The sequence below is a fragment of the Equus caballus genome, chromosome 5 (assembly GCF_041296265.1).
Source record: "Equus caballus isolate H_3958 breed thoroughbred chromosome 5, TB-T2T, whole genome shotgun sequence".
NCBI classification, from domain to species: domain Eukaryota; kingdom Metazoa; phylum Chordata; class Mammalia; order Perissodactyla; family Equidae; genus Equus; species Equus caballus.
Window position 1 is genome coordinate 11,370,023 of NC_091688.1, and position 27,229 is coordinate 11,397,251.

Sequence of the window (27,229 nt, forward strand, 5' to 3'; positions counted from 1 at the left end):
GGGCCACACCCAGGATCTGAACCCATGAACCCCATGCATGGAAGTGGAGCAAGCGAATTTAACCACTATGCCACAGGGCCAGCCTCAATATGCGAAGATTTTTTAAAGCATGTCTATAGAGGCAGTAGTGTAATTTTATGTAGATTTTTTTCTATGTTTTCAAACAAGTGGAAACAAGTGAAGGTGATATATTGGCTGTAAGTACACTGTTAATCCAAATGGAATGATTTTTTATAAACAGAAGATAATTAGTTAGAGCCTTGATAATTACATAGAGAAGTTGCCTTTATTCATTCAATATCACAAAATTTCACAGAACAGTGAATTAATCAGCCATTGCCACAAAATTGCTATGTAATAAATTATTCCAAAATTGAGTGGCTTAAAACCTTCATTTACTCTCACTGATGTGAGGGACAGCTTGGGGTTGACTGATTTCAACAGGGATTGTTTTAGTGACTGGAGGTTGAATGATTTGGCTGGGGAGAGTAGGTGCTGCTCCAAGTGTGGTCTTTTTCCCTCCCCCTGGGACCAGCAGCTAGCCTGAGCATGGTCTCCTCATGGTGATGGCAGAGGGGCAAGGGCAAGCAAGCCCACTTGCGCAAGCACATTTTAAACACCTAACATCACTTGGGCCAAAGCAAGTCACATCGCTAAGCCCAGAGTCAAAGGGTGCAGTTGTTTCCCACAGCAGGAAAGCACTGCTTCATGGCAAAGCACATAGACACAGGGAGGGGTGAAGAATTGAGACCATTAATGCAACTTACTATAAATATTAAAATCTAAAACACATCTTTCAGCATCTTACAACAATAGCTTAATATTGAATCATACAGACCAATGAAATTGGCTCTGTTATTAAAATAAAATTAGCAGAGTCTAAAACGTGGTTTATATAGCTTAAGATTAATTCAGAACCACCAGCAGAGGAAGTGACTCTTAAAATATTAACAAGTGTAACTTGTTATACATCACAAGTTATACATCAGAAGGTCACAAAAAGATGAGATAATAATCACTAAAAGGAAAGAAAGCTGGCTTATATAGGCTTTCGAGGTCTTAGCTTGTAACACTGACATGGCAATCTATATATTCTCTCTTAAACTAGAATCTCTGAGGGAAAAAAAATAGTCACATTTTATTTAATTCAATTAAGCCCTTTAAGATAATATATTAACCACAGTCTCTGTCTAATGAGTATCTGTAACTCAGATACTAGTGGTTAAATTTTATATTTTCTGCAGCAGTCCTTTTAAATATAGCCTCTTCTCAATATCTTCATTTTAATTTTCTCACCAAAAAAATAATCTGTAAGTTACCTGATTCATCACTCTACGGTGTTTAGTACATTTTAAAAAAGAATCCAACCTTGCAAACAGAATGCGAAAACATCAAATCAGTGTTTAAATTCAGAAAAGTTATTTCAATTTTCTAACATGGGTTTTTCAAAAATCAAGTATTTCAAATGACAGATTTACAATAATCTACAAGTCAGTCATACTTAGAACTCAATTTTTTAAAACCTCAATGAGGAAAAACACATTTTCTTTCAGTAAATCACATACATCAGGATTTAAAAACCTTCTCCTACTGAGTGAATATCTGAATAAATAGTGGCCATCTTGCTTTACTTTGGCATTGGGCTTATTCTAATAATTCCCTTAAACATAACTCATCCTAGCAGTAGGTGCTTATCGAAAGGAACATGAATGATATAGCTAACCTGAAACTTTAGTGACCTACTGAAAATGGAAACAACAAAAATAGTTTTGATGAAGTCTCAATCCTTATAAATAAAGATTTGAGAGAGATTATCATGTCTGTTCACTTAAACCATTTCCACTTACAACTGCCAAAACATCAGTCAACTTTAAAAAGTTTTCATGGTAATACCTTAAAAGTCACCAAGAAAAAGATAACACAGTTAAAAAGAATATTCCAGAATTCCTGTTTCTTTGTTGGAAGAACAGTATTGCTTCTCAGTGAATACGTTATTAGCATAAATGCCATTCCTGAATCAAGATAATACTAATTTTACCTTTGATTTATATCACTATTTTCTGGGGGAAAAACTGTTATTGCTAACATCTGTTGCCAATCTTCCTCTTTTTGCTTGAGAAAGATTGTCATTGAGCCAACATCTGTGCCAGTCTTCCTCTACTTTATGTGGGATGTCACCACAGGGTGGCTTGACAAGTGGTGCTAGGTCTGTGTCCAGGGTCTGAACCCGCAAACCCCGGGGTGCCGAAGCAAAGCACGAACTTAACCACTAAACCACAGGGCCAGCCCCAAAACTGTTATTACTTTAGAGAATACCTTAAGAGTACCCATATTTCCTATCTGTCATAATCATTACAGTTTAAAAAACTGCAAGATGCTTCGAGTAAGTATGCAAGTAATTCTAATATTCTACTAAAATCACAAATTGCTAGGAGTTTTATTTACTTTAGCCCTACAATGTTCTCCCAAACGGGCTTTAAAGAAGATATATTGGAGAAAAATTGTTTTCCTACTAATAAGAAAATTTCATGTAGTAATCAAGTAACAGATAATTAATAAACAATACCTTTACTTTTATGTTAAAAATATCATCCTCTCTTCTGGTAAAAGCAGGCTTCAGATAATCTCAGGGCTTAAGAATAGATTTTAAATGGTTTAAAATAAAATGTAAAGCCTTTTTCTCAATATTAACCTCGAAAAGGTATTTTAAAATTCCCAGCCTCCTATTTTCAAGGGGTCCATGACTTAGGATTTGATATTTTAAAAGAAATGCTTGCAAATTTTTAGTTCAATTCAAGAAACTTTTTATGCTATAAACTCCAGTAACAAAAACCAGACATCTTTCTACATTATGGTGAAAGGAGAAAGAGCAAAATAACAAAGTAAAAGCACAAAGAGAGAAATGAATCAAACGAAGGCAGGCGGGAAGTCTAGAGTGAGCACAATGCATCACTACCCATGTAGGACCCACAGCACCCTTGCGACTGGGAGCCTGACTGTAGATGGCGGGTAGCTCACATATTAATTATCTATTCCCTGGAACCCCAAAGCAATGTACAGCCCATTCCTAATGCCAAATTCATCATCACAAATAATATTTAACAAGCAACCTCAAGAATATGACTGTACTGCTCTCAGTGGTGAAATAAACATTACAGCTAAAGAGAGAGTGATGTTTTACAGTTTAAAGAGAAATATTTAGATAACAGTCTATGTTCTAAGAAACATTTCAATTCTAAATAAAGATGACTCAACATCAGCCATTGGTACAATTAAAGTTAGTGAATAAAGTAAGGACTACCGGCTTCATTAACGTCTTGCTCTGATACCAACCCCTATTTCAAAGCCAGGAAAAGTAAGTTCTTAACTCATATCAAACCGCATTTGCTGGATAGGGCCAATGACATTCAGCACCCATTCCCACCACCTTAAAGTATTTACAGCCTATGGAAGATGGAAAGTTAAAAACAATATTGCCCAGATCCCCTTGCAGTTATGCTTCTAGATGTGAATTGGACGCTACCAATGGGATGCACTTATGTAAGACTTGAAAGGTAGAAATTTTGTGCTCAATCTGCTTTGGATATTTCTGTTGCAAGCACTGTCGTAAAGGTGTGGTGGTTCTCTGCTGTCATGTTCCAGTCTCCAGTCTCTAGTTGTGGCAGTAATGGTGAAAGATTTCTGATCACTTGATTACAGCAATGGCATCATGTTCTTAATCTCGACAGTTCTTGATCTCAATAGTTTCAATGGATGAGAAAGAAATAACAGCTCTCTTGGCCTATATATATATTTATCGTGAGTTAAGAGTCATTCCAGGAAGTTCAGCCTACAGATCTTCAACCCTTCCAACAAGTAAGTTTGGGTAAGAACATTGAGAACAGTGGAAATATGTGACGTTCTGGTCTGAAGCACCTTCCACCCACACATACCCGCTACACACACACACACACACACCGTACACCTTGAAGAAATTGAAAAATATTTAAGTAGGCTGACCAAGAAGACAAAAGAGAGAAGACACAAATGACCAGTCAGGAATGAAAGAAGGAGACTACAGTTATTAAAAGGGTTATAAGAGAATGTTATGAGCACCTTTACGCCAACAAATAAGAAAATTAAGTTTACAAATTCCTAGAAAACAATTAAGTACCAAGACTGACCTCAAGAAGAAATAGAAAATCTGAATAGACTTAAAAGAAATAAAGAAATTGAATTAGGAATTTAAAATCTTCCCACAAAGTCCAAGTCCAGATGGTTTCACTGATAAATTCTATCAAATAATCAAAGAAGAAATATTATCAGTCCTTTACAAACTCATTCAATAAACAAAGGAAGAAACACTTCCCAACTCATTCTATGAGGCCAATAGTTTCACTATCAAAGCTAAAAAACATCATCATAAGAAAAGAAAGCTACAGACAACTATCCACAAAAACACTTAAAATATTAGCAAACTGAATCCAGCAACATATAAAAAGGATTTTACACAATGGCCAAGAGAGATTTTTCCCAGGAACGGGAGGTTGGTTTAACATTAACAAAACAAAACAACACCAATACCATATCCCATTTTACAACAATAAAGGACATAAACCACAAGATCATCTCAACAGAAGCAGAAAAAGCATTTGACAAAATCCAACATTAACTCATAATAAATACTCTTAGCAAACTAGGAACAGAAGAAAATTTAACCTGATCAAGGATATCTACAAAAAAACTCACAGCTTTTCAAAAGACACAAAAAACACTTAGCTGTGCAGGACTGAATACTTTCCCTCTAAGATAAGGAAGTCCATTCTGCCACTTCAAATCAACATTGCACACGACCTTTAAGCTCATGCAATAAAGCAAAAAGGCATTAATCTCATAAAGAAACAAAATTGTTTTAATTCACAGATGATATGATCCTAAAAAAAGTAGAAATCCACAATAAAACTACAAGAAAAAAATACACAACAGTAGCAAGACTCAAAGATGCAAGACCAATATACAAAAACTGATTGTATGTATATCCATATACTAGCAACAAACAATCAAAAAATAAAATTAAGAAAATTCTATGTACAATATAACTAAAAGTAATAAAATACTTAGGAATAAATTTAACAAGAGAAGTTCAAGACTCATATAAATGAAAATTATGAAACACTGATGTTAAGAAACGGTTAAAAAAGAGACAAAGAAAATTATACACCAATTTATGAATATAGATGTAAAAATACCAGCAATGAAATGCAGCAATTTATCAAAAGAATTCCACTTATGCTCAAGCAATGTTTATTCTAGAAACATAAATATAATTCAGTATCAAAAAAGGTATAAGCATAATTCATTATGTCAACAAATTAAACCACATGATTATATCAACTGATGCTGAAAAGGCACTTGTTAAAATACTGAAGTTGCTCCTAGGAAACAGCAAAATAAATGATTTGAATTTAGTAAAGACTTTTCCAAAAGTAGATATCCTAAACAGAAAAAGTCTAAAGCCCTTTCAACTAAATGAAACAGATGGGGGAAGTAACTATCACTATATCATATAACATTGCCTTGTAAGAAGACAATGAAATAAATCTCTGGGAAAGAAACAATACAGCCATCACTTTTGCCTATTATGAAGTATAAATAAATAACCCAAAAGACTCTACTAAAAAGCTACCAGATTTAATAAGAAAAATGTATAACATGCGTAGATAGAATACAAATATCCAAATATCAACAGCTTTTATCTACTCTTAGCAAATAGTACCTAAAATAAGGAATGAAAAAAAAATACTTTCTTTAAGATAGTAACAAAACTTATATAGAGAAAAAAATTAACCAGAAAGGCCTACAACCTAAATGAAGTAAACCATAAAATCTCATTAAAAGACAGAAAATAATCCAAACAGAGAGATACCCCATGTAATCGTGTGGCAAGACATACTATCTTAATGATGTCAGTGGTTCCAAAACTAACAAATACATATAACATAATTCAGATGAGAATCCCAAAAGAATGTTTCCAGAATTGGAAAAATATAAATGTTAAGCTTACATGGAAAAGAAAATGCAAAAATTAACTAAGAAAATATGAAAATTTAAAATAGCGGGACAAAACTGCCTGCCAGAGAGCTGAAGCATTTTTTAAGTAGGTTCCCCTTTTCCAAGAAGGAGAAATTTTGAAGATGCTCATATCTGGCATTTGTACATATTAAATATTGAGAATAACTTCTATTCATAAATGATGGCCAATAGTTAGTGAGTGTGTTTATAAAACAGAACACTAAAACTCAATACACTATTTATAATTAAATGCATGATAAAATATTAATAATGAACATAACTAAACAATATTGAGCACCATATTATTATAAGAGTTTTACACATAGCCTCTTTCTTTTATAATCCTCATAAGAGTCCCAAAGGGCTATCTCTATTTTAAGGATAAGAAACTTGAGAAGATAAGTTATTCAACTTGCACAAGCTCACATTTCTAGTCAGTGACAAAACAGGGATTTAAATAAGGGAGTAGTTGGTTCAAATGGAATAAAAGAGCATTTAACCATGAAAAAATATTCTATATGCTAATAAAAAAAGAATTCTACCCACATATACATGTTAGTCTATAGTCTCCTCAAATTTAACCATGAAATTATGTCAATACCTAAATGAAATAAACAATAAGTTGAAATAAGGAAAAGATGTAGTGATAAATTAAGATTTAAATTGTGCTTTTCCTTTGTAAAAAGTGATATTGTCCTCATGTTACGGTGCTGGCTTACCTTTTTTTAAAAAAAATCTGAGACTATCAACTAAAAAAGAATCAAAGAGATTTCACAATGCAGAAGAAAAAAAAAAAAGACTCCTGTGTCTATACACTATAGCTTAATTGTTTAAACATCATTATGACCTAAGTTTGTGAGTAAGTAAACATTAGTTCATGCATGCAAAGACTTAGAGGAATAACAACAAAAAAAACTCAACAAATTCATCTCTATGTTTTATTAAACATGGGTGAAGAATACTGAAATTAAGGCACAACAATAAATGAATAACGACGGTATACTACATATACTTCTAATTTAGAGTTTAATGATGAAAACAAAATTTAAACCTACAAAGCAAGCTATTCATTTTAAAATGCTCTTTTATCCTAACCATGATATTCAATCAACATCAAAAGAAGAAAATCTGCTTTCACTTCTTACCTGCACAGCCGAAAGCCAAATGGTACCTGGAAGAGGGGCTGAATTTAACACAGCACACGTTAGCCTTCGCCTCAATGCTTGCCACTGAGTTGTCTAAGTTGGTAGACCACAGCTTCACTAAGAGTAAAGGACAACAAAAACAAAAAGAAATAAACAATACATTAGCAAATGCTTCTGTAAAACAGAAAGTTTGCTTATTGCGACAGCTGTCTAATCTAAAGCATTTTGGTTACTAGGACCAAAAATGTTTAAACTGAACAAATGAAGAACAGAACAATGTATTGAAACCAAGAGAGCTTAGTTTTAAAGTCAGAAAACACCACAGATAATCAACATATACTGAGAGGTAACATGATCCTATAACTAAGGCATAAAAGACAGGGGTAAAAAGAGCAATCTGGAGATATATGTGCATGTGCTTTAGTATTATTTAAATTCTGTATGTGTGTTTGTAGGAGTAGGGTGATTATATGATTTAACACACGACACTTTTAAGAAACACACACACACTTTCATTTGTATGATATATATCAGAATAAAAATGTTATTTAAAAGACTTGGGATACGTTCTTATTTTATCTTTCAATTAAGAATTCCATGATTTTAAAATTTTACATAGGAACTTGGTTACATGATTTAAGTATGTCTAAAGTAATAGATTATGGAATTGGTTAGCTAAACTTTAAAATTTTGTTTTAATATTTGATATTCAGTCCATTCTGGTGGTATCGACTGAGATCTGTAATGATTAGGGTGTGGAAAGCTGACTGATCAGAGCAGGTCAGATGTGAAAGCAGAAGTAGAAAGGTGAGCTGCTGTCTTATAAGGTACCAGAGCAACCATATCATTTCTAAACAAAAATGTCTTAGTAGACACTAGAATACACACATACAATAAAGTTTCAGGATATAGGTTACAATTCTGGTTACACATTAGAATTAATAATAAATATTAACAATAATAACAACAAAAATTTTCCTTCCATCTTTCCATCAGTCCCAATGTCCTATCCAGGACAATACTCACATGGGGTCAAGGTATTGGTGTGGTTTTATGTTTATTTTTGCGTGAGTGAGGAAGAATGGCCCTGAGCTAACGTATGTTACCAATCTTCCTCTTTTTGCTTGAGGAAGATTGTCACTGAGCTAACATCTGTGCCAATCTTCTTCTACTTTATGTGGGATGCTGCCACAGTGTGGCATGACAAGCAGTGCGAGGTCCGCACCTGGGACCTGAATCTGTGAACCCCAGGCTGCCACAGAAGCAAAGTGCGTGAACTTAAACCACCTGGCCAGCCTCCCAGGTACTAGTGTTTTTTAAAAGCTCTCTGGGTGATTCTAATGTGTATTTGGGGTTGAAAACCAATATTAGGGATGCAGGCATAGCAAAATTTTAGAATCTTTTTACAAATACTAAAACAGTAACCTGTAAATAGGAATGAAAACGGTTCCAACAACTACCACTTCTATGAAACGATACTTCATAGGAACAGAGACTTTCTCTGTGTGAATGGGATAATTTACCTTCTATGAATGGGATTTCATAATAGAGAATTTCCTTAAATATATGTAATCTCTGAATAAAAATTAATCATTAATAAAAGTTATTTACAATCTGATGAATCTATTAGCCTTCCCACAGAAAAATAATACGCTCATTATTAAAATAAAAAAATAAGAGTTCTAAACAGCAGTATTTGATTTGTCTCATGTTATTTTCCCATAAAAGTCATATGTTATTTCAATCAATATATAATTGTTCAGGCAATTAAGATATACAATTCTGAGATGAGATGGTTAGCTGTAATGAAAAGCCTGCATGTCAAACACAGCATTCACAGATTTGAATATCAAGTGGTAGAGCTGTAGTCGAACAGCCTAGCAGGCCAAAGTTAATCTATGATAAATATTCATGGAGCACCTTACTGTTCCCATAACCCCACTACTAATCACTAAGAACCTTCACAAACAACGGTTCTATATCAGTGTCTTATGACAATTCAGTATCAGTAAGCATAAAAATGAACCTAACATAATGACAGTTAAATTAGAAGTGAGTCAGGTCTTTTTTTCACTTCACAGTAATTTTCTCAATGAAGTAATCGTAAACATTTTAACAACAAATCACAACAGTAACCACCATGATTATAATTTTCAATATTTAAGATATTACAATTCAATATAATTGTATGAGCTATAAGTATAACTAAGGTTTAAAATACTATAAAGATACAGTGAATATACACAACACAGAAAAGGAAACTGCATAAAGAATATAATACACTTTATTAAGGTATTGGTAATTAAACAAGTGCTGTGGGTTAAACCATCTTCCCAAAAGATATGCTGAAGTCCTCACCCCAGGTACCTATGAATGTCATCTTATTTGGAAATAGGATCTTTGCAGATGTAATCTAATTAAGGTGAGGTCATATTGGATTAGGATCGGCCCTAAATCCAACGACTGATATAAGCAGTGGGAGACTTCAATATAGAGGCACAGAGTAAAGAAGGCCATGTGTTGAGAGAGGCAGAAATTGGATGTAGCTACATGTCAGGGCACACCAAGAATTGCTATTAACCATGAGAAGCTGGGAAGGATTCTTCCCTAGAGCCTTCAGAGGGAGGATGGCCCTACCAACACTTTGATTCTGGGTTTCTAGCCTCCAGTACTGTGAGAGAATAAATTTCTGTTGTGAAAGCCAGCCAGTTTGGGGTACTCTGTTACGGCAGCCCTAGGAAATTAATACAATAGATATGATGAAATAACATTAAAATCAACTCAATATCCTAAGATGGCATCACAGATCAAAAGGTAAAAAGAGTATAATCTTTTGGAGAAAGTGTAGAAGAAATTAATAAAAGCGTTGGAAGAAAATGTCCAAGACAAAAATAAATGAGATGGTCCTCAAAATAAGGAGACAGTATGTAAATCAATACGAACAGACCCATTGTTATTTTCTCTTTAAAAGGATGATAGTAAGAATTTCATTGAACTTCAAAAATTATAATTTCAACACTTATTGTGAAAACTCCCTTTTATAAGAAAAAGTAAAAGTGAATTTAAAAGAAAACACGATCCTCAAGGCGAAGAGCTAAAACAATTAAATCAAACAAAATTCATTTATTTATATATAGTCTCTTTTGATACTCAGTAAAACATCAAAATAGTTCTATATTGCTAGGAAAATCGTGTTGCAATGTAGGAGGCTAAAGATAAAAACAAACCTGTTCTAAATACTATTAAGCAGGCTGTAGGAAATGAATGTTACTTCAAACTAAGTGTTTTAGGGCAGGTCCCGGGGCCAAGTGAAGTTCGTGAGCTCCGCTTCAACGGCCCGGGATTTCACCAGTTCGGATCCTGGGCTCGGACACGGCACCGCACATCAGGCCACGCTGAGGCAGCATCCCACATAGCACAACCAGAGGGACTTAGAACTGGAATATACAACTATGTACTGGGGGCTTTGGGAAGAAGAAGAAAGAAGAAAAAAAGAGAAGATTGGTAACAGATGTCAGCTCAGGTGCCAATCTTTAAAAAAAAAAAAGGCAACTGTTTTATACAAGTTTGATTTCTTTAATGTCAAAAGCTAAAGAAAAGATTTTTTTAAGTGGCACCTGAATCTTAAGTCCCATTAAAAAATACCAAATTTTTAAAAATCCAACTACCCTAGAGGATGAGTGAAGTTTATTATCTACTAATCTGTAAAATTTGGCTTAAACGGTCCTTAAGTTCTTTTGTTCAAAATTATTTTTTCCAAAAACAGAACACACTGCATATCTATCATAACAACAGCATCAATTCCAATATGCAGGATTTACGTGTTTCTGAGCTTTTCAGGGAGAGCCTACCACATGTCTATTTGCACCAAAGCTTCTTAAGATGAATTCATTGTAAAAGAAAAAGAAAACAGGCACAGGAGTACGACACAGTAAGAAAACCTGTCTTTAGTGAGGACATGCAAGTACGAGTATGACTGATAGCTCATACTCCTGGACCCACTTCTGAACTACTCTTTAGATGTTATAGAAAACAGAATGAATAAAAAGAGACAGTGTTGTTTCACCAAAAACTACCGTAAACCTGAGGGATATCTGCACTATTTTATAAATCTCTAAGTACAAAAGATTAAACACAAAAATGTGCACTTTGACAATACTGATTATCAAACATAAGTTTCCTTTTAAACTTGATTAAATAGAGGAAACAGGCCTTGTTGTCTTAGTTAGCTATGTTGCACAGCAAAACTTAGCAACTTAACACAAAATTTACTATGTCACACAGTTTCTGAGGGTCAGGAATCCCCAAGCAGATTAGCTGGGTGCTTTTGGCTCAGAGTCTGAAGGTTCAGAGGTCTCACACAGTTAAGCCGAGCTGGAGGATCCACTTCAAAGCTCATTCAACATTGTTCATAGCATGAGGATTCAGTTCTACACCATCTGGGGTTGTGACAATACGGCTAATGTCTCCCAAACCAAGCGACTGGAAAAAGAACGATGAAGACTGAGGCTGTGGTGCTTTTTATAACCTAATTTCAGAAGTGACATACCTTCACTTCTGCAGTATTCTACCAGTCATGCAGACTAAAGCACTAGGAAGGGAGAGGAACTACACAAGTGTGGGAATACCAGGAGACAAAGATCACTGGGGGCCATCTGGGACAATGGCCAACAAAAGCCTTTCAATTTCACTTAGATCCAGGGGATATTACACTTAGTAAAGTTATAACTTATAGGAAAGGTAACTGCCTAAAGTTATAAATTACAGGAAAAGTAACTGCTGTCATAATGCTATTTATGTTGCAGTTCACTTTTTAGTCCTCTGATGAAAAAAGAAGTGGAAGCATTTCATTCAGAATGAGTTAACTACAATTAATCTTTAAAATTTACCAAGATTTCAAATGCTTCACTCTTACATTAACTTACACAACTATGAAAAGCTGGAATGAATAAGAACCTGTAACTTCTGCTGTCTTAAAACCTAACTTCTTAAAACTCATATTTGGAGGAAAAAACTTTTCAAGAATGTGCTTACTCTAATTCAAAAGCAAGATTATTTATTGCAAGCAATTGTTAGGTTATTTAAAAAGGAAAATATATTTCTCCAAAAGAGCTTATAAAATGCCTCATGCAATTCTTTTCTAATTAGCTTGCTACATATTGATGTTTCTTTAACATGCAAATATGTGCATATATATTTGAAAGTAAACTATTTTTAAAATACACAGCATGAATAGGAAAAATATAAGAACTCAAGTTTTTAACTTTGCAATGAAATAATAACTTCCATTAATAAATGACTCCATTAAAAATTTATTAAATATAAAATATACAAAATGTTTAATATATTTCTATAAAATACATTAAAAGGAATTTAAAATATTCTCTTACTATAAAATTATCACAAAGGTACTATTTTATAAGTAAAATCACCAGAGAGTGAAGGAATGATAAAAGTATTTAAGTAGCAGTAAATAATGCTTTTGAGATGGCCTTAAATGCATTTGAGGCTTTTAGTACCAACCAAGACAGAGTAAGCCCACCACAGCCAACCTCTCTCATTATGAGTTTACTCCAGACAATATCGAAAAAACAAAAAGCAACCCAGAGAAACCTGAAAAGTAAGAAAAAAGGGTCATTTTGGGGAGAAAATTCAAAACTTAAAAGAAGTGACAAATATGAGGCTGAAAATACCATTTTTTTCATCCCACGGCAAGCTAAAGTCAGGACCTTGATCAGCAAAAACTGGGAAAATTCCCTGTGTTTCTGGCCATAAGACTGACAAAAAGGGTCCCTGCAAGCCACAGGGTTGGGAGTAATCTTCATTTTTTCCATTTTGCCCTTTTCCTCTCTAAACTTTTCCCCATGGGTGGGCCTCAGTCACAGAGCTGCAGCAGTATGAGAAGCTAATACCCAGAGAGAAACTCCATCTCTGTGATCATAAAAAGCAGTAGCTCATCTGTAGAGAAACCCCAACTTTGTTGACAAAGCCTCAGTGAAACAGACTCTAGGAGACAAAGAGTGTGGGAGAAACCTAGAAAAGAAAGCACTGGAGAAGGAGATCCCATAATTCTGTGTATGAACAGGCCTAAGACCTTGCAGTCATTTCCGAGCTCTGTTGTGTGTAAGATGGATACAAAGTATAGTATAGCAAAGGCTTTGTGCATTGCACTAAATTTGAAAAGATCATCCAATTTCCAGATTAACCTCTGACTGGCAAATGCATTGAACAAACCAATGCAGCACAGCAAAGGCTTTGAAAATTGACCTGACAATGGAACTAGCACCCACAGAAGGCAAGACAGAATTTACAGCCAAAATCTAAACCAACTGATCACCTGCTTAAAAAAACAAAAAACACTCTCCAGAAAATGTCAACAGGACTCAGAGTCCTACAAAATAATATCCAAAATGCCTAAGACACAACCCCAAAATTAGTCAACATACAAAACTCCAGGACAGTGTGAAGAATTTTCAAAGGAAGACACAATCAACCCTAAACTCTAGATATTGGAAGTATGAAACAAATTTTAAAGTAATTATTGTAACTATGCTCCATGGGGTAAAGGTAAACACATTTAAAACTAATGAAAGGATAAAGGTACTCAGCAGAGACAGAAAAACTATAAAAAAAAGAGCCAAATGGAAATTTTAGGGAAAAAATACAGTAATTCACATAAAAGATTCAATGGAATGAATCAATAGCAAAATGGAAATGGACAGATAAAAGAGTCAATGAACTAGAAGACAGAACAACAGAAATTACTTAATCTGAAGAAGAGGAAAAATATTGACAAGATAAGGACAGAGAGTCTCAGGGACCTATAAGACAAACGAAAAGGTCTAACATTCATGCAACTGGAATCTCACAGAAGAAGACAAAGAGATTATTGGTTTGAAGAATATCTAAAAATGCAGTTCAAAGGAAAGAATATTAATAGGGATGAAGAGTGACATTATATACTGGTAAAAGGGTCAATTTGCCAAGAATACATAACAATTCTAAATGTTTATGATCCTAACAATACAGCTTCAAAATAAATGAGCAACACAAACAACCTTGCCCCCAGATAACTGAAAGGAGAAATAAAACCAGATTTCAATACTCTTGTTTCATAACCAATAAAACAAGACAAAAAGAAAAATCAGTAAAGATACAGAAAACAAGAAAATCACTATCAACAAGCTTGATCTAATTGACACCTATAGAACACTCCATAAAAGAGCAAAACACAGATTCTTTTCAACGCACTCGGAATATTTACCAAGGTAGATCATATTCTGGACCATAAGACAAATCATAACAAATTTAAAAGAAATAACAATATATAAAACATATTCTCTAACTATAAAAGGATTAAGCTATATATAACAGTAAGATTTCTGAAAATCTTAAGGAAAGTTGGGAAATGTTGAAACACATCTTTAAATAATTCTTAGCTGAACAGGAGAACACAAGGGGAATTGGATGTAGTTTTAAATTGAATGAAAATGTGCAGGATCAGCTAAAATAGTTCTTAAAGGAAAACACATAACAGAAAATATTTATATTAGAAAAAATAAAAGGCTCAAAGCAATGACATAAACTTCAACCTTAACAAACCAGAAAAAAAGGAAGAAATTAAGCCTAAAAAAAGAAGGAAAAAATCAATGAACAACATCAATGAAACTGAAAATAGAAAAAACAGAGAAAAATCAATGAAATACAAGTTAGATATTTGAAAAGATGAATAAGATAAACAAACGTAATGCCACACTGACCCAAATACATAAATAATAAATGAGCGGACATAAAATATCAATTCCTGAAAGATACAAACTACCAAAGCTCACTCAAGAAAAAACAGATGATTTGAATAGTCCTAAATCTACTAAAAAAATTAAATTCTTAGTTAAAACCTTCAAACAAAGAAACTCCAGGTTCACAAAGTTTCAATGACAAATTCTACCAAACATCTAAGAACAAAATGATAACATTCTACACAATTACTTCCCACCATGTCCGCCCAAGGGGCTGGGGGGGGGGGGGGAGGGGGATGACACGACACAGAAGAGGAAAATCACTTTATGAAGTTAGCATTATCCCGATATGAAAAACACAAAAAGACATTACAAGAACAGAAAAATGAAGGCCAATACCCCTCATGAACACAGATGCAAAAATCCTCCAAAAACAAAAAATTAGCAAATTAAATCTAGCAATACCAAAAAGATAAACCTCATGACCAAGATGAGTTTTATCCTGGGAATGAGTGTAAGGCTATCTCAAGATTTAAGAATAGATCATTATAGTTCACGATATTAACAAACAAAAGAAGAAAAACATGATCATCTCAACAGACACAGAAAAGGCACAACAAAATTTAACATCCATTCGTGATAAAAATTCTCAGCAAAATAGGAATAGAAGAAAATTTCCATAACTTGATAAAATATGCCCAATAAAAACCTAAATCTAGGGGGCTGGCCTGGTGGCGCAGCTGTTAACTTCACACATTCCAGTTCTCGGCAGCCGGGGGTTCACATGGCACCACTTGGCAAAAGCCATGCTGTGGTAGGCGTCCCACATATAAAGTAGAGGAAGATGGGCATGGATGTTAGCTCAGGGCCAGTCTTCCTCAGCAAAAAGCGGAGGATTGGCAGTAGTTAGCTCAGGGCTAATCGTCCTCAAAAAAAGAAACCCTAAATCTAACATTGTATTAATGGGGAAGGACTACAAGCTTTGCTCGCTAAGATCAGGAACAATGCAAGGATATTCACTGTCAGCACTCCCATAAATCATCATCCTGAAAGTTCTTGCAAGTGCAATAAAGCAAGAAAAAGAAATGAAAGGCTCATACATTGGAAATAAAAAAGTATTAATGTCTCTGTTTGCTAACACGATTGGCCCAAGGAATTTCCAAACATAATCTCTTAAAAGCAAAGAGTGGCGTTAGCAAGGTTGCTGAAACACGATATATATTTAAAAAATCAGTTTTTTCTATAAACTAGTAAAAAAAATGAATGGACACTAATATGTTTTAAATACCATTTTAATAGCACTAAAAACATAAACTATTTAGTTGTAATAATGGGCAAGATCTCTATGCTGAAAACCATAAAACTATGATAAAAGAAATCGAAAAAGGCCTAAATATGGAGAGACAAACCATGTTCATAAGTCTCAATATATTAAGATATCCATTCTTCCCAAACTGATCTACAGATTTAACACCAAATCAATCAAAATTCCAGCAGGATTTTCTGTAGGAACTGACAACTTGATTCTAAAATGCATATAGAAAAGAAGAGGAAGTAAAGAGCTAAAATCATTTTCAAGAACAAGATGGACTCATACTACTTGATTTCAAGACTTACTATAAAGCTACAAATCAAGATAATTTGGTATAGTAAAAGAAGAAACACATAGATTGGGGCCAGCCCAGTGGTGTAGTGGTTAAGTTGGCATGCTCCACTTGGGCAGCCCAGGGTTTGCAGGTTTGGATCCTGAGCACAGACCTACACACCACTGTGCTGGCATCCCACAAACAAAACAGAGGAAGACTGGCATAAATATTAGCTCAGGGACAATCTTCCTCACTGAAAAAAAAAAAAAAAGACGAAGAAGAAGAAATACATAGATCAAAGTGGAATCTAAAAAATACACCCCTTTACCAAAATAGACAGATCCAGCAGGCAGAAAATCACTAAGAACACAGTTGAACTCAAAGAACCATCAATCAACTGGATATAATTGATATCTACAGACTACTTTATCTAACAATAGAATACACATTCTTATCAAGCTCACATGTCATTCATCAAGACAGACTATATTCTGGGCCATAAAAGACACCTTAAGCAATTTAAAAAAGTAGCTGGAAAATTCCAAAATATTTGGAGACTAAACAACACATTTCTAAATAATACATTAAAAAGTCTTATTTCTATTCAAATAAGAAATCTCAAAAGAAATTTAAAAATATTTTGAAGTAAAAGAAAATGAAAATACAACAAATATTTGTGGGATGCAGCACTCAGAGGAAAATTTACAGCACTGAATACATATATTAGCAAAGAAAAAAGATCTAAAATCAATAATCTAACCTTCCAATTTAGGAAATTAGACTAAATCTAAAGTAAGCAGAAGAAAAGAAATAATACAAATTAGAGCAAAAAAACCAGTAAATTAAAATCAGGAAATCAATAGAGAAATCAAAAGCTAGTTCTTCAAGAAGATCAATTAAATCAGTGAGACTTGATGCAATCCCTATCAAAATCCCAATGAAGTGTTTTGCAGAAATAGAATAAAATCCACCCTAAAATTCCTATGGAATCTCAACAGATCCCAAATAGACAAAACAATCTTGGAAAAGGAAAAATTTCCTGATTTTAAAACAAAGCTACAATAATCAAAACAGTATGGTAATAGCATAAAGACAGACATACAGAACAATGAAGGAGAATAGAGTCCAGAAATAAATCCTCACATATATGATCAAATGATTTTTGACAAGTGTGCTAAGACGTTTCATGGAGAAAGGAGAATCTTTTCAACAAGTGGTGCTGGGAAAACTGGATATCCACATGTAAAAGAATGAAGTCAGATCCTTCCTTTACACCATATACAAAAGTTAACTCAAAATGGATCAGAGACAGAAACGTAGGAGCTAAAACTATAAAACTCTTAGAAGAAAACATAGGGCAAAAGCTTCGTTACACTGATTTGGCAGAGACTTCTTGGATATGACACCAAACATACAGGCAACAAAAGAAAAACAGAGACAATTTGGACTTCATCAATATGAAAAAATTTTATGCATCAAAGCACACTATCCACAAATCAAGTATCTGATAAGGGATTAATATCCAGAATATACAGAGAACTCCTACAATTCAAAAACAAACAAAAAAATCCAATTAAAAAACAGGCACAGGATTGGAATAAACATTTCTCCAAAGATATTCAAATGGCCAATAAAACACATGAAAAGACGCTCAAAGTGCTATCATTAGGAAAATGTAAAGCAAAGCCACAATAAGATACCACTTCATACCCATGAAGATTGTTATTATCTAAGTAAAAAGAAAACAAAAGAAAAGAAAATAGGCGTTGGCAATGATATGGAGAAACAGGAATAGTTGGGCACTGCTGGTATGGAATGTAAGTCATGTAGCTGCTATGGGAAACAGAATGGTAGTTCCTCAAAAAAATTAAATGTATAAGTACCACATGATCCAGCAATTCTACTTCTGAGCATATACCTAGAAGAAATGAAAGCAGGGACATAAAGAGATATTTGTTCACTCATGTTCATAGCAGCATTATTCACAAAAGCCAAAAGGTGGAAGCAACTCAAGTATCTATCAACAAATGAATGGATAAACAAAATGTGATATATTCATACAATAGATTATTATTCAGCCTTATAAAAGAAGGCAATTCTGACACATGCTATAATATGGATGAACCTTGAAGACATTATGCTAAGTGAAATAAGCCACACACAAAAGGACAAATATTCTATGATTCCACTCAAACGAGGTAGTTAAGAGCAGTCAATTTCATAGAGACAAAAGTAGAAAGACGATTGCCACGGGCTGGGTGGAAGGGGATTGGGCAGTTATTGTTCACTGAGTATAGAGTTTCAGTTGTGTGATATGAAAAACGTTCTATGGATTGATGGTGGTGATGGTTGCACAATATGAATGTACTTAATGCCACTGAACAGTACATTTAAAAATGGTTAATTTTATGTTATGTGTATTTTAATACAATTTAAAACGAATAACTTTTTGAAAAATCCCTTCCTACTTAAAGTGCTTAGAATGGCTTTTATTTTCCTGATGAAGACTCTGACCAGTTACCACCTTTGAACAAATGTTAACCTTCAGTACAAAAACACAAGTATTCAACTCAACAAAGGCTATCCCTAGTATATTATGAAGAAAAAGGACGTTTAACATTAATTAGTAAAACACTGTATTCAAATATCAATTGGAACATGATGCTCTAAATAATTTAGAAACTTAAGGATAATTTCTTAAAATAATCAAGATTATATTCTAATCTATATATACTGTGAGTAAAAAACCTACTAATTTTTGATTCAAAACTTTCGGGGGGGGGGGGGGCAGTCCAGTCATGTTCATTTCCCTTTTAGAAAACAGGGCATCCTGTATCATTGTGAAATATAGTTTTCAACAACAGAGCTATCCCTTGCCTATCTAACCACCAGTCTGGAAGTTACATGGAGAAATGAAGGAAAGAGCAAAGAAATTAAAGCTACTAACTCTAAGATAAAAGACGTCTTTCTTTCAGCTGTATCAGTTGGAGTAGTTACAATAAGAATTTGTTAGCCAGCAATGATTATGAAGGCACTTTCATCCTACGGGATAGATTCACAGGACAGAGGTCAAAGGTCTATCACTTAAATAGGATACTAGTTATTTGTTTTAAGAATCATTTTTCACTTTCTTTTCTCTATAAATTCAATAGTGGGAAGAACCAGGCCAAACGAAGACAGTAAGGATAACAGAAAAGAATGAATTATAAAGATGGATGTACAAGAAATAAAAGAAGAGAGAGGTCAATTAAATTGGCAGAAAGAGGTGTAGAATTTTTTCCCCGAAACATGATAAACTTCACTAAAAAACTTTTAATATACACTGGAAATTTAATATAATTCAGAATACTGAGATATCTAAGTATTTCAGCAAAAAAAGTTCATTTGATGGTACATGTAATAGAATTGGTTATAAAAATGTCATCATGTGGCATGAATCCAGAAAACATTATAATGAAGATGCAGTAAATTCATTTTTCTTTCACTCCAAAAGAGGTATAGATTTTTGTGCTTAGATTTTAGTTGGAATATTCAGTAATCACAAAAGACTGCTATGAGTTTCAATAAATATCTGCATCTCTGCCAGTAAAAGGAATTAAGGTTGTGGGCAGGGGAGCGGGATGGTGTTCAAATAGTACCTTTTGCATCATCAGAACCTGAAGCCAAGAGTTTAGGATCCATCAAATTAAAGTCAACACTCCAACACCTCTTCTCATGCTCCTGGATGTAGAAGAAAGACAAAGTATTCTCAAACAGAACATAGATCTTAAAATAAATAAAGCAAAAAAAAAAAACCCTGGATACCAATTTATTGCTATGGTGGAAGGGAGAAACAACAGGCTATGAAAATAAATGAGATGCAAAGCAGTTCCCAAACTTTTTATATATACATTTCCTAAAATTGCTGCTTTTGGAAATTCATTTGATACATTCTACAAATGCAAAAGTCTGAGGAGACGCTTCAGAAAGTATTATTTGGTATTATGTAGGAACAAAACAAATGCTAGTGACTTTAAAGATTCTATTTTTCCTTTTTCTCCCCAAATCCCCTGGTACATAGTTGTATATTTTTAGTTGTGGGTCCTTCTAGTTGTGGCATGTGGGATGCCGCTTCAGCATCGTTTTATGAGCGGTGCCATGTCCGTGCCCAGGATCCGAACCAGCGAAATCCTGGGCTGCCCAAGCAGAGCTCGCAAACTCAACCACTCGGCCATGGGGCCGGCCCCGCTACTGACTTTAAATTTGTAATTCTAAAGCACATGAAGCTCTAGAATTATTAAGGGAAAAAAGTAAAAGAGATTCTTAAAACAAATAACTAGTGGGCTTACTTACCTGATAGACCTTTGACCTCTGTCCTGTGAATCCATCCCATAGGATGACGGTGCCTTCATAATCACTGCTGGCTAACAGGTTCTTATGGTAACTACTCCAACTGATACAGCTGAAAGAGGAAAATATAGTTAAGCCTTACTTATTTATGTAAAAGTAAATAAAAAATACAAAGAATTTGCACGTGTTCAGAAAGATCAGAATGCTTTCAAAATGGTCTAATGAGTTCACAATCATTATTCCGCCCACAATACATCTGGGAAGAAATGTACCAAATAATTCCCAGATTTTCCTATTGAAAATACCAAGTAATGACCCTTACCACTTTTCATCTGAATACTAGCTGGAAAATGGATCTGAGCCTAAAGCCACCACTGGCCATCTGTGATACATGAGGAGAGCATGTCTACGAGTGAAGAAAATAGAGGCGAAGGGGGCACAAAGCATGCTATGGCAGAATGACAGAGACTTAATCAGGTTGTTCAGGCCCCTGGATCCAGTTATGCTGAATCATAGAAGCCAATAAATTAATTTGAATTGTATTTACATCCAAAAAAACTCTTAACTAGTATAAGCTTATGACTGAAATTCCAATTAAAAGCATTTAACAGTTAAATCAAACTTTTAACATTTATGGTTTCAGCTATTCTCAAGTGCTCCAAAATTGAGAATGCAACATCTAAAAATGTGTGCTTTTGGTGAGACACATATGCAAATCATGCATATAAGTAAAGCTAATGTAAATTAAGGAAGAAGCCACTTAGAAAGCAATTAACCTAGACGACTTACAAGCTTATGAACACAATAAAGTCTTTTGCTCTCTACTACTTGCATTCATACTAAATTTCAGGGATTGGAAGAGTCATTTGCATGTTTAAATATACTTAATAGAATTTCTGGGAGAAATTATATAGAAGAGTTAAGAGCTAAATCTTGGATTTAGATAGACCTGAGTTCAAATTCCAGATCTGCCACTTACTAGCTGTGGCTTTGGGTAATTTAGCTCACTTTCACAGTTGGTGTGCTCCAAATTGGTTTTAGGCATGCTTACATACTGATCTTTTCAGTCCCAAGCCCACAGCTTCCAGTCTTGAATAGCTTCATCTGTTTACTCCAAGGTGCCATAAAGTACTGCCATATTTTTACATGTGTCAAGACAGAAAAGGTAAACTTTCTAATCTACATTTTCATTACAGTAACGTTTACTCTGAATTCTTGATATGGGCCTAGCTGGAAAAGTATTGTGCTGAGTGCATTACATGGATTTATTTAAAGTATAATCCTATGCAACACATATTACTATTATGGCCTCCATGACATAAATGAGGAACATGAAACGGTTAAGAGGACAGACTCTACTTCTGCTTGAATCCTGGCTCCTCCAGAGATTAGCTGTGTAACCTTAAGCAAGTTAGCTAACCTTTCTGTGCTTCAGCTTCCTTGTGCATAAATGGGGAAATAGCGGTAACTCTCTCATAGGCCTACTAAAGACAAAGCACTTAGGACAAAGCCTGCCACATAAGAATTCAATGAAGTTATGTCATACTCATGTTGCATTCTTTCCACTTATGACAAAAACTATAACGGCTTCCCAATGATGATCACCACTGATGAATGAGCAGGCTCACAAATTATCAGTCTGCCGTTTGTATGGATGAATTAGGAAACAGAAAGGAAAGCTGTAACAAATTATATAAAGACTGTAATACCTGCTATATTATTAACATTATTAAAATGAGCGCACACACACACACACACACACAATATATGTCATTCATACAGACAAAAAAGGCACAAGGATGAATACTCGGGAAATGTTCAAAGTTCTAAATAAATGTCTTATTAAGATGATTTCCTTATATCATTCCCTTTTAAGCCAGTGCTCAAAACTTGAGAATAGCTTAGGAACTTATTTAAATGATGCAGATTCTAGGATTCCTCTGAGGTTTAGGTGGCAGATCAGAGGCAGGGTCCAGTGCCTGCATTTTTAACAGTATTCCAGGTTTGAAGAGCACTCATTATGAACTCTAACCCCTAATACATGAAACTTAAATATTATCTTCTCAATGAAAAGAATGTTCTTGAGAAAATAACTCTTAGAACTATAAATAACTATAATATTTGGAGACATGTGCATGCTAGGGGAAAAATTCTGACTTTCAGACACTACTCATAAGCTACAGTAATCCTTTATTCAACAGCCCATGAAAAGCTATCTACAACAAAGATCTTTATTTGATTAAGTTGAAAGAAAGAAGACTTTCACTTGGCAAATAGAAAAACAATAACTACTAAGACACACAGGGGAAAAGCAACAAGTTATCTATAACAAAGATATTCTGATGTATCCTCTCTAAGCAATTATAGTGAACACTATAATTGTTCACCATGAATGAGTACGGAGTCTCATGGAAAGGTAAAATAACAAACTCATTCTAATTATAGATACTAACTGTGATATATACACTGCATTATGCCAAGAAAATAATGTAAGTACCTGATTTTGGAATTGCAGGTCATTTCATTTTCAGGGTAATGAATATCCACTGCATCTTGAATGACTGTGCCATATTCATAGACTTTAATCTTCTTTGTAACCCCAGCAATTGCAAAATAGTCACAATCCCGATCAAATTCAATACTAAGGAAAAAAGCAGATACTTGGTCAATAAGACTACCTATCCTTGTGATGTTTACAATGACAACACTTCAGAACTTGATTTTTTCTGTTTCTAAAATGATTCTGTCTGTAAAGATAAGAGATCTACTTGAAATGCTTCAAATTGTACCAGGCTTTATCTATGTTCAGATTAAGTCATTATCAAGACATACCAAACTACAAATGGTAGTGAAATGTGCACAGCTACGCAATTCTGCTTATAGATGGTTCTTTTGTTCCTAGAAACTTGACATGTTTTTCAATTTAGCTTTAGTAAACATATTTCAACTTACCAATTGTGAAGGCTAAAAAGTTATAATGTAAAAGTAGAGAGGAAAGATTTAATGGTTTGGTATACTAAAAATACATCAGAAGAGAATTACCAAATTACCTTTTCAAAAATTCTAAGTATTTCCCTTCCCACCATTTTGTGAGGATAAGAGAATTTCACAGTATTTAATATTATTTTAATAAATAAATTAGTATACAAGCTGAATTACTGAAGCAATTAAGGAAGGGGTGATGACAAAGGAATAAAATACACATAAAATGGAATCATTAGATTATCATTATGTTTTCCCAAATCCATTTCTAACTTGCTAATCAAATATGATCTTTCTGACTTATGAACCCCCAATACAGACTCCTTATACCACAAATAAGACAAAAACTAAAAATCTCCCTTTTTTTAGAGTGACTCAGGGAATTCATCCCTCTCTTACTGACTTTTTATACAAGTTCCAAAATAACCTACATCAAAGCAAAGCACAAGACCTTATCCACCTTTATAGAGCTTAACTTGGAGACTCAACAAAGTTGTATAATCAGCAAGAAATAAAGTGACCTAATAGAATTAAGAGTGAAACGAATCATCACATACATTATTTAGAAGTTCAGCCATAAGACTGGAGAATACATGAGAATTCTGAATGATCTACAATTAATTACATAATAATAGTAATAGTTAACGTTCACTGACCACTAACTATAACGACTGCACATATTAACTCATTTAATTCTCATAATAACCCTATAAGACAGGTATTATTATTATTTTTTCCTTTTTATCCCCAAAGCCCCCCAGTACATAGTTGTATACTCTTCGTTGTGGGTCCTTCTAGTTGTGGCATGTGGGATGCTGCCTCAGCGTGGCTTGATGAGCAGTGCCATGTCCGCGCCCAGGATTCGAACCAATGAAACACTGGGCCGCCTGCAGCGGAGTGCGTGAACTTAACCACTCGGCCACAGGGCCAGCCCCAGGTATTATTTTTATCCACATTTTACACATGAGAAAACCGAGGATTAGTGGTGAAGTAATTAGCTGAAAGTTAGCTGGCTTCTAAGTGGCAAAAATGATATGCTAGTATTCTGCATATTTTAAGCATTCACTAAATGCATACACATGCTACATGACATACTTTTCTTCATGGATTACCCGTGATATCCTTTTATAGAACTGTTAATGATTAGTTAATAATTTAGTAAGAAACTTACTGAGTTGATGATGATGAATTAGGAAAATAAGTACACTTTAAGACTATTTCCCATAAAAACACATGTTGAGATGTTCACTTTTCACTACAGCTTTAAATCCTTTGATAATTTCATAAAAATTTTTAAAGGAATTTCATTAAATGTCATTGACTATAGCACAATGCAGAAAATGTTCCCTCCAATAAAATATAACTATGCCTACAACAGATTATTTGTACAACAACTTCAACTGAACTGCTGTCTCAGTTACTATTATCTGCCCTGTGGATTCTAATGCATCATAACTATATCGATGGCAACTACTCATTTATCCTGACTCAAAGTTATACCCACAGGCTGATGCTCTTGAAGCAGAAGTATTACTGTGTCTGGCAAAAGACAAGTTATCAGAACTGAAATCCTATCCTTACAAGGTCTGGGCCTGAGACTTCAAGAGAGAACCAGTTTTATTATACCTAAAGACTCTCCCTGCACCTACAAACATACATGGCTAATGAGTCAACAGCATTGCAATGTTGTACCAGTAAAAGTTAGTATGTCATTTCCAAAGAATTAGTTTTTAATTTAAAAAAAGAAGTTTAAACACTAACTTATTAAAATAATAGTCCAAAGACACTGCAGGGAGAAAACTGACATGTAAATAAAAATGCTATCTGTCAAAAGAATTGATTTGATGATGTAAATAAGTCTATTATTTCTTCTGTTGCTACCCTGTTATTCCCTTTTATCAACAAAAGTAATTAGCTATATTAGCTCATTCTGAACTCTCACGTTAAAAAATTAACTTTTTGTTTTGACTTCACTGCTATTATTTTCTTACATTCTGGTTATGTTTTTTTCTTAATATACTGAGATATCAAGAACTTGTATAGTAGCCTTTTTTTAATATTCTCGGATACTGAGGTCCTTTATAGTTTAACAACAAGAGGATCTTAACAGAAATACTGAACAAAAAGCATAAAGAACAGTATTATTTCTAGTAAATTTTGGCTAAAAGGGAAAGGAAGATAAACAGCTGCCTTTTTTAAAAAAAATGCAACTTCCACATCACTAAGACTCAGGATTTAAGTACTTCCAAACAATGAATTATTTGTTCCCAATCTCTGACAAAGTTAATATCTGTTCCCAAACATAAATGTAATTAGACTCTAGAAACAGATCATGGAATAACTCAAATGAGCAAGACAGTTTTCAGGTACAGAGAGCTTTTCAGAGCTAATCTAAAATGGATGGCCTCTTATTTCACAATACAATATTTGAGCTGCTTTAATTACAAAATCTGATAACATAATCAAAAATACTAATTAAATAGTGACTAATTAGGTTGAAACAAAAACAAAAGGTAAATAAATGAATTGAAATATACCTGCTTGTGCAATTAAATTCAAAAAAGAATTGTAATAAGTCTTGCTTATTATACAAAATTCATTTCTGTTATCCACCATCACCAGTAATTCTTAAAACAAGTGGTTATGAAAATTCATTTCAATGGTAAATTCAGTTTCATAGAATTTTTTAAATTTTAAAGTAAAAATATTCTCTTTGAAAAATAATATTAAATTATTTTAAACATGGAAAGAAACTGCATTTTTATTTCACATTTGGAATATTTCAACTGTTTTTAAAAAGTGATTTATTTAAACAGCTGTAAAACATAATTCAGCTGCAGAAACTGGCTATATTCTTTGTCAAAAGGGCCATCAGTCAAGTGATTAAGTATCAAGGCAACAGACCACACGACAGCTGATTAACATGTACCTCTAGCACAATGTGGCACAAAGCAATGCAAAGACATCAATATCCTAAGAAGGGAAGTGTCAAGGTTCTCTCTGTCTGCCATATTTTTTGCAATTATAAAACAGGTATTAACAAACATGGTGGATTAATATCCCTGAACACTAGAATCCAATTTATCAAGACAAAACGTAGTGTGAACACAGTTGTTAAAGGTCTAATTCATCATGATGCTAGTGTGCCTCAAGAGACAGAGGCTACTATAACTTTAAGAGCTTAGAAATCAGCCATTTTAATGAAAAGAAATGGGCAGATCTTTAAAGAACACAAACATAGCAAAGTAAATAAGAATTCATGTTATTCAACTGACTTTCTCCCCAATCAATCATTAATAATAGCTAAAACTTCCATAACATACCTACTCACTATGTATCAAGTATTGTTTTAAGCACTTCACATAAAACATATTTAATCTTCAAATCTCCATTGTAT

General features: G+C 33.9%; 1 protein-coding gene across 11 annotated transcripts in view; it reads right to left on the reverse strand.

The window, feature by feature from the left end:
- The window catches only part of COP1 (COP1 E3 ubiquitin ligase), a 246,122-nt gene that overhangs the window by 81,015 nt on the left and 137,878 nt on the right, over positions 1-27,229 (reverse strand). For all 11 annotated transcript variants that reach the window (XM_070267732.1, XM_023640594.2, XM_023640597.2 and 8 more), the window contains 4 exons: positions 23,348-23,491; positions 20,854-20,962; positions 20,160-20,241; positions 7,197-7,313 (listed from right to left, as the gene is read on the reverse strand). In XM_070267732.1, coding sequence (XP_070123833.1) covers positions 7,197-7,313; positions 20,160-20,241; positions 20,854-20,962; positions 23,348-23,491 — 452 coding nt within the window. The remainder of the gene's footprint in view (positions 1-7,196; positions 7,314-20,159; positions 20,242-20,853; positions 20,963-23,347; positions 23,492-27,229) is intronic.